The sequence below is a fragment of the Haliotis cracherodii genome, unplaced genomic scaffold (genome assembly GCF_022045235.1).
Source record: "Haliotis cracherodii isolate W230 unplaced genomic scaffold, xgHalCrac1.p SCAF_48, whole genome shotgun sequence".
Classification (NCBI taxonomy): Eukaryota; Metazoa; Mollusca; class Gastropoda; order Lepetellida; family Haliotidae; genus Haliotis; species Haliotis cracherodii.
In genome coordinates this window covers 387,925-398,057 of record NW_027266306.1, presented here as the reverse complement: position 1 = coordinate 398,057, position 10,133 = coordinate 387,925, and the positions used below count along the sequence as shown (strand labels likewise).

General features: G+C 40.0%; 1 protein-coding gene across 1 annotated transcript; it reads left to right on the top strand.

The window, feature by feature from the left end:
• Positions 1-732: 732 nt before the first annotated feature.
• On the top strand, positions 733-8,785 carry LOC139441893 (mucin-2-like). Its single transcript, XM_071222642.1, has 4 exons — positions 733-853; positions 1,345-6,597; positions 7,021-7,105; positions 8,074-8,785. The coding sequence occupies exons 1-4, from the start codon at positions 733-735 to the stop codon at positions 8,213-8,215; spliced, it is 5,601 nt and encodes a 1,866-aa protein (XP_071078743.1). The 3' UTR covers positions 8,216-8,785.
• Positions 8,786-10,133: the final 1,348 nt, after the last annotated feature.

The window sequence follows — 10,133 nt, the reverse complement described above, 5'->3', positions numbered from 1 at the left end:
CCACCAGTTCTCACACTCTCCTTCCTCCTTGTCACCTCCTTCTTCTTGGCTGCAGCCCTGAGGTCCTGCCATTTCTTTTTCAGCTGAGGCACAGTCCTTACCTCCGTGTTATTGGTGTTGATCCTGTAAACAAAAATTATTTCAAAATTATATAATATGTTTTTCTCGATGTCACCCATGATTGACAATTGCCTTGGCGTTTTTTATTCCTAATCACTGAGCCGGACATTTAGGAAATTTACGTTTAGTCTATATACAATTTGTTTTATAATGTGAAAATAGTGATACTTCCGCGACCTCTTATATGTGTGCATACATGTATATGCACTTATGCACAATATTTCAGATATGTATCCCTAGCAATAACAATAATTCCCACCTTTTCAAATTTTGCACTAACAAATAAAGATAGGCCTCTTGCAAGTTCAAGTAGATCTACAGTCACCTTTTATCGCTATGTGTTTCCTTCCGCATAACAACAAGCCCGATAACTCTAAATGGCATAGGTCTATCACTTCCAAATAAAACACATCCTTCATATGACAGATGTGGGTTCAATGCCGTGAAATGCACTCACTTTGTCAGAATATCCTCCCATATCTTCTTTTTCCGATTTTTTGTGAAAAAGAAGAAAACGATGAAAACAACACATCTGAATTGCTGCCAACTTCTTCTGTAAGAATTTCGAGTTCTGTGGCCGAAAAGTTTCTCTTCCTCGATTTCTTGTCGCAAATGTCCTCCATTTTACTGCGCTTCGTCGTCTGCTCAGAGCACCTGCCACGGTATACAACTTTAGTGCGGATTTTCCTACCTCACAAAGTGAAAGAGCTCCAATCGTATTTTTTACGTGCGTGTAAGTTGGCCGAGGTAACGCTAGTTTTAGTGTAGTTTTGTGAAACAGTCTTAGACTATGGCGTAAACATTGCGCAAATATGGCGTAAAATCTACGAGCGTGTAAATTTACGACTGCTTTGTGAAACGGTACCCTGGTATCTATAATTTATGTGATGACTTAACATGTGAGAACTGGTCTCAGTGATGAAATATGTCTTATTGTTGACAAGAATAGTTATGCAGAGTTGCATAAATTTACTGTGAATCTTTCCACGAATGGAATCTATGCCTCTTACCACCATGTGCTACCATTGATCATCGGATTCACCAAAGGGTTAAACATGTTCCATCTGTATTGCCTTGGGATTTACTTCCACATTAACCATGGTCTAGTGAAAGGTTTACACGATGGTTATGATAATCGAAAGACGAACTTGCTCGACAATATTGTCATCAATATAGCAATTAGCAAATATCTGAACGTTTAAACGCTGCTTGATTATGTTGCAGACTGTCCCTATGGCGACAACACGTCGACTGGCCCATGTGCCTATAGCAACTGTATCACTTCCGGTCCCGACTACATTGGAAGGTGTTGTGACACTTGTCGCAATTTTACGTCACAATCTACCACAACTACAACAACTACTACTGTACCAACAACTACCACAACTACTACAACTACTACTGCACCAACAACTACCACAAATACATCAACAACTACTACAACGACTGCCACAGCTACACCAACAACTGTCACAACCACTACTGTACCAACAACTACAATAACTTCACTAACATCTACCATAACTGCACCAATAACTACAAATTTACCAACTACCACAATTACATCAACAACTAGCACAACTACACAAACAACTACCACTTTACCAACTACCTCTACTACCCCAATAACTACCACAATTACACCAACAACTACCACAACTGCAACAACTACACCAACAACTACCACTACTCCCCCACCAACTACCACAACTCTCCCAACAACTACCACAACTACACAAACAACTACCACATCTACACCAACAACTATCACAACTACACAAACAACTACCACTTTACCAACTACCACTACTACCCAAATAACTACCACAATTACACCAACAACTACCACAACTTTAACAACAACTACCACTACTCCCCCAACAACTACCACATCTACACAAACAACTACCACACCTACAAAAACAACTACCACAACTGCATCAAAAACCACCACAATTACACCAACAACTACCACAACTGAACCAACAACTACCACTACTACCCCAATAACTACCACTACTAAACAAACAACTACCACATCTACACCAACAACTATCACAACTACACTAACATCTACCACAACTGCACTCAAAACTACCACAATTACACCAACAACTGCCACAACTGTAACAACAACTACACCAACAACTACCACTACTACCCCAATAACTACCACAATTACACCAACAAATACCACAACTGCAACAACAACTACACCAACAACTACCACTACTCCCCCAACAACTACCACTACTCCCCCAACAACTACCACAACTACACAAACAACTACCACATCTACACCAACAACTACCACAACTACACAAACAACTACCACATCTACACAAACAACTACCACAGCTACACCAACAACTATCACAACTACACTAACATCTACCACACCTACACAAACAACTACCACAGCTACACCATCAACTACCACAACTACACCAACAACTGTCACAACCACTACTCCCCCAACAACTACCACACCTACAAAAACAACTACCACAGCTACACCAACAACTGTCACAACCACTACTGTACCAACAACTACAATAACTTCACTAACATCTACCACAACTGCACCAATAACTACAACTTTACCAACTACCAGAATTATATCAACAACTAGCACAACTACACAAACAACTACCACTGTACCAACAACTACCACAACTACTACAACTACTACTGCACCAAAAACTACCACAAATACATCAACAACTACTACAACGACTGCCACAGCTACACCAACAACTGTCACAACCACTACTGTACCAACAACTACAATAACTTCACTAACATCTACCATAACTGCACCAATAACTACAAATTTACCAACTACCACAATTACATCAACAACTAGCACAACTACACAAACAACTACCACTCTACCAACTACCTCTACTACCCCAATAACTACCACAATTACACCAACAACTACCACAACTGCAACAACTACACCAACAACTACCACTACTCCCCCACCAACTACCACAACTCTCCCAACAACTACCACAACTACACAAACAACTACCACATCTACACCAACAACTATCACAACTACACAAACAACTACCACTTTACCAACTACCACTACTACCCAAATAACTACCACAATTACACCAACAAATACCACAACTTTAACAACAACTACCACTACTCCCCCAACAACTACCACATCTACACAAACAACTACCACACCTACAAAAACAACTACCACAACTGCATCAAAAACCACCACAATTACACCAACAACTACCACAACTGAAACAACAACTACCACTACTACCCCAATAACTACCACTACTAAACAAACAACTACCACATCTACACCAACAACTATCAAAACTACACTAACATCTACCACAACTGCACTCAAAACTACCACAATTACACCAACAACTGCCACAACTGTAACAACAACTACACCAACAACTACCACTACTACCCCAATAACTACCACAATTACACCAACAAATACCACAACTGCAACAACAACTACACCAACAACTACCACTACTCCCCCAACAACTACCACTACTCCCCCAACAACTACCACAACTACACAAACAACTACCACATCTACACCAACAACTACCACAACTACACAAACAACTACCACATCTACACAAACAACTACCACAGCTACACCAACAACTATCACAACTACACTAACATCTACCACACCTACACAAACAACTACCACAGTTACACCATCAACTACCACAACTACACCAACAACTGTCTCAACCACTACTCCCCCAACAACTACCACACCTACAAAAACAACTACCACAGCTACACCAACAACTGTCACAACCACTACTGTACCAACAACTACAATAACTTCACTAACATCTACCACAACTGCACCAATAACTACAACTTTACCAACTACCAGAATTATATCAACAACTAGCACAACTACACAAACAACTACCACTTTACCAACTACCACTACTACCTCAATACCTACCACAATTACACCAACAACTACCACAACTGCAACAACAACTACCACTACTCCCCCAACAACTACTACAGCTGCAACAACAACTACCACTACTCCCCCAACAACTACCACACCTACACAAACAACTACCACAACTACAGCAAAAACTACCACAATAACACCAACAACTACCACAACTGCAACAACAACTACCACTACTACACCAATAACTACCACTACTAGACAAACAACTACCACATCTACACCAACAACTATCACAACTACACTAACATCTACCACAACTGCACCAAAAACTACCACAATTACACCAACAACTACCACACCTACAAAAACAACTACCACAGCTACACCAACAACTGTCACAACCACTACTGTACCAACAACTACAAAAACTTCACTAACATCTACCATAACTGCACCAATAACTACAACTTTACCAACTACCACAATTACATCAACAACTAGCACAACTACACAAACAACTACCACTTTACCAACTACCTCTACTACCCCAATAACTACCACAATTACACCAACAACTACCACAACTGCAACAACTACACCAACAACTACCACTACTCCCCCAACAACTACCACAACTCCCCCAACAACTACCACAACTACACAAACAACTACCACATCTACACCAACAACTATCACAACTACACAAACAACTACCACTTTACCAACTACCTCTAATACCCCAATAACTACCACAATTACACCAACAACTACCACAACTTCAACAACAACTACCACTACTCCCCCACCAACTACCACAACTCTCCCAACAACTACCACAACTACACAAACAACTACCACATCTACACCAACAACTATCACAACTACACAAACAACTACCACTTTACCAACTACCACTACTACCCAAATAACTACCACAATTACACCAACAACTACCACAACTTCAACAACAACTACCACTACTCCCCCAACAACTACCACATCTACACAAACAACTACCACACCTACACAAACAACTACCACAACTGCATCAAAAACCACCACAATTACACCAACAACTACCACAACTGAAACAACAACTACCACTACTACCCCAATAACTACCACTACTAAACAAACAACTACCACATCTACACCAACAACTATCACAACTACACTAACATCTACCACAACGTCACCCAAAACTACCACAATTATACCAACAACTGCCACAACTGCAACAACTACACCAACAACTACCACTACTCCCCCAACAACTACCACTACTCCCCCAACAACTACCACAACTACACAAACAACTACCACATCTACACCAACAACTACCACAACTACACAAACAAATACCACATCTACACAAACAACTACCACAGCTATACCAACAACTATCACAACTACACTAACATCTACCACACCTACACAAACAACTACCACAGCTACACCATCAACTACCACAACTACACCAACAACTGTCACAACCACTACTCCCCCAACAACTACCACAGCTACACCAACAACTGTCACAACCACTACTGTACCAACAACTACAATAACTTCACTAACATCTACCCCAACTGCACCAATAACTACAACTTTACCAACTACCAGAATTACATCAACAACTAGCACAACTACACAAACAACTACCACTTTACCAACTACCACTACTACCTCAATACCTACCACAATTACACCAACAACTACCACAACTGCAACAACAACTACCACTACTCCCCCAACGACTACCACAGCTGCAACAACAACTACAACTACTACACCAATAACTACCACTACTAGACAAACAACTACCACATCTACACCAACAACTATCACAACTACACTAACATCTACCACAACTGCATCAAAAACTACCACAATTACACCAACAACTACCACAACTGCAACAACAACTACCACTACTACACCAATAACTACCACTACTAGACAAACAACTACCACATCTACACCAACAACTATCACAACTACACTAACATCTACCACAACTGCACCAAAAACTACCACAATTACACCAACAACTACCACAACTGCAACAACAACTACACAAACAACTACCATTACTTCCCCAACAACTACCACAGTTACACCAACAACTACTACAACTGCACCAACAACTTCACCATCAACTACAACTACTCACCCAGCAACCTCAACTACTACACCAACAACTATAACAACTATACCAGCTTCCACTACAACTTCACCAACTACCAGAACTACACCAACTACTATCACAACAACTTCCACTAGTTCACCAACAACTACAACTAAACCAACGACTTCTCCTACTACGCAATTAACTACAACTACGCCAACTACAACGCCAACTACCACAACTACATCAACAATTCCTACAACAGCCAGCTCAACACAAAGTTCTTCACCTCCATCAAAACAAGCTACCAGGACAAGAATAGTGTCCAGCACAGCTACAGTCATGGCAGCACCTACATCCACAACTTTAGGCTCATCTCCTCCTACCATGACAGTCAATGCTCTCAGTGGTGAGTACACAAATTACAAAGAGTTACAAATTACCCCTACAAACCATGCTTGTCATTAACGTGACACAATTGGATCGGGTGGTCGATGACTTGTTTGATTGTATGTTAAAGTACCCTTAAGGTATGGACCGTTGTTCATCCCATCAATTGCCGATCTGTCTGCCCTGGAGTCGATTAATCACAGTGACAGTTTTAAATATTGCTGACTTCATCATAAAACGGAAACAAACACATGTTAAGAATAAAGAATATGGAGACAGAAAAGTCTTGGAAACAGTGATTACCGCTGTCTTTCTGACTTTCACAGAAACTTGTACTACTTCCTTCAAGGAAATCATTCATTTTTGCATTTACATTAATTAAAAATAAAAATAATCAGTATTATCAGGTAGTGAATTGTATGAAATATTCGTTTGTTTCCAGATGAAATAATCATCATAGGGGCGAGCTCCGCTTTCGGTCTCGGGATAATTGTCATCCTCATTGCGCTCATCGTCTTTGTCAAAAGGTGCGTACAGTTATTTTACTTCAAGAGTTAATCTACATAAATGTGTTGGAAATGTGCTTCTTCGTGCTTGTGTTGGCATATGCCGTAGTTCCTGTAGATGTCGGGGACAGGGTGTGCTTGCACAGAACTAGGAACCACTTGCACAAATCGATGTCAGGCTTCGACTATCAAATTTATAAGAGAAGTCATCTTAATATTTAATCCTGCTAGTTTAACCACTCGTTGTGCTAAAAATGTAACTCTTTGTACTGGGCGTTGTCCACAAACACGAATAGACAGACGGTAGTTGACTGCGATCGGATGGCACTACACATGGCACTGTGTGAAGTTTGTTTGTGAAGCATTATTGCTTTCAACAAAATTAACATAAACAGAAGTGTTTATTACCTTTTTATTTCTCAAAACAAACTTTGGAAGTACATGTCTCCATGACCTACTCCGCTTGCTGTCAAAAAGCAATTGAACCAGTTTAGTAAGCCTTAGACGTCAGAGGCACTTGTGAATACTCCACAAACAAAACTACAGCCAAATAGTTCATTCCAACAATTAATATTGTTCTGGTGTGATTTCCAAACTGATTAATATCATAATCGGTATCGGAGCTGAATTGTGCAATCAGTAAATAATCACTTAAGATCAATGAATAATCAATAACTTATACTGAAGCACAAGGCAAAACGATGGGTTACATACGTGGGAGCGGCCCTTTAATGAATGTGTGTGCTCACACGAATGTTCAGGATCTTGTCACTGTCGATGGTCATGAAACAGTCCAGTGTTCAGATAGGTATACAATTCCCACTTGACAAGAAGATTAAAATTCGTTAAAGATCTCGAACAGTCCTCTGTCGCTTGTAACAGATAGCCTTCTAGAAACTGTAATAATGTCAAAGAGTACACAATCAGACAAATTTCCGCTATCTTAAGTCTGTGATAATTTGGATTAATGTGTGTGTCCCTTATTTCAGAGGCATTTGCAGAATGGGGACAGAACGAAAACCTCCGCCAACACGAACCGGAGACTTGGATTACATGGCTCCGCCTCTAGGAGTGTCTTCAAGGGGGTTCTCCTCATACTCAACACGTTTTAATGCTGGTCGATTAACCTAGGCAATAATACCCAGTACAGTTCATCCCACTCATACCCAATCATAGTTTTAAGCAACGACATTGACTTGACTTTTGAAACTGGTCTACAGACTTACCCACCTTCAAATATTGAAATAAAAAGTAGTCGGGTCCTATTTGTTCGCCTGACATTTATTGTCAATTTCTGGAAATGATGTGCGATATTACCAATCATATGTATTTTTCACCACTGTTCCTCCCATATCAATTAGTCTGTTGATCTGATTAGATGTTGGTTTATTTATTTAAAAGTGTATGTTATTCAGTCAAAATGACATGAAATATTTGACCATTTTCATTCATAATCGTTACAGCTCACTTATTACCACAGGCCAATCAGCGTGTCATACTTACATATACCTTTTTACATTCCTGGTATCATCATTGATTTTCAGAGATCCATTCATAGACTTATTATTCTCTTGCGTTGACGTTCTATATTGACAATATGTGGTCAGATATATTTCTCGTTGACCTCTTTACTGTTCATATCGCACAGTTCACAAACCGATTTACTACAACATATAAACGAAACCAGTTTCTATGAGTCAGAGTGTTAGGTGTATATCGCTTTTGTAACGTTCTTGATGTACTTTCTTCATGACTTACAAAATTTGAGAACTTTATGGCATGTACTCAATCATGAAGGGAGGTTTGCAAGTGTAAATAAACATATGTATATTTTATTTACCTTTCCATTAATTTTTTGTACTATTGTGTAAATAAACTTAAAATGCGGCTGAAAATCGTTATATGTTATCTAATACATGTATATTCATTGTCTTTTACTTGTTTTTTGCAAATTGTAAAAGAGTAGTTCTGTGAAAGATGGGCCGTAATCTCTACCAACTTATTAGTAAACTACTTATCCACATAGGCAACTTACTAACCAATTTGCAAATATTTACGAACTGTTAGTGTCTCTGTGGACAGTGAAATTCGCTAAGTTTAAAAAAATCAAATATTGTTCACATTAATTTAATCACAAGGGTAATGTTTATTATGTTTGTGTTCAAAATACTGGAGGTGAGGTGAGGTGAATTTGGGTTTAATAAGATTATTGCACTTATATAGCGACGCGCGCGCGCGCGCGTGTGTATGTGTGTGTGTGTGTGTGTGTGTGTGTGTGTGTGTGTGTGTGTGTGTGTGTGTGTGTGTGTGTGTGTGTGTGTGTGTGTCTGCATGTACTAGTCCGGACTGATGCTGATTTATAGTGCTAGCTCACTGAGATACCATGCCGCAGTTTTAACATGACTACCCCACTCAGTATACTGACTCCGTATACTGACTCCGAGCCGACCAGTCCTTGTTTTAATCCCTTAATGCCGAGCGCCAGACAGGGTAACAACAAGTACCATCTTTTAACGTCTTTTGGTATGACGCGGCCGGGGATCGAATCCCGGACCTTCCGCTCTCCGGGCGGACACTCTACCACTAGACCACGGAGGCGGTAATACTATAGGCCTAAATTGGCACATGCACCTGGGTTATATACTTTGGGGTTTTCTCAACGTCTCTGTAATGAAACTGAAATGATGTTCAAAGCAGCGAAAAACTTGCTCACTCAGTCACTTCAAGTGCAGAGCGGACATGGAGGGAAAAAGATTAAGTAATTGTATGCAATAAGATTTGGCTTGACAATGAGTAAATATGTAATCAACGGCTACCGAATGTGGAAAGAGAAGTGCAATATGGCGGTTCTTAAACAAAAGTGACAAAACCCTTTCGATATTCAAGAAATCGCTGCAAAAAAACATAGTCCTTTGCTTGATTTCGAATATATCATGAACATGTGTTTACAATGTGTGAAGCGGCGATAAACCAAGCTGGCTCGCATAAGGAGAATCTGCTCTTCAGCAATATCCTGTCTAGCTCAGAGTACAGTGGCGGATCCTGGAGT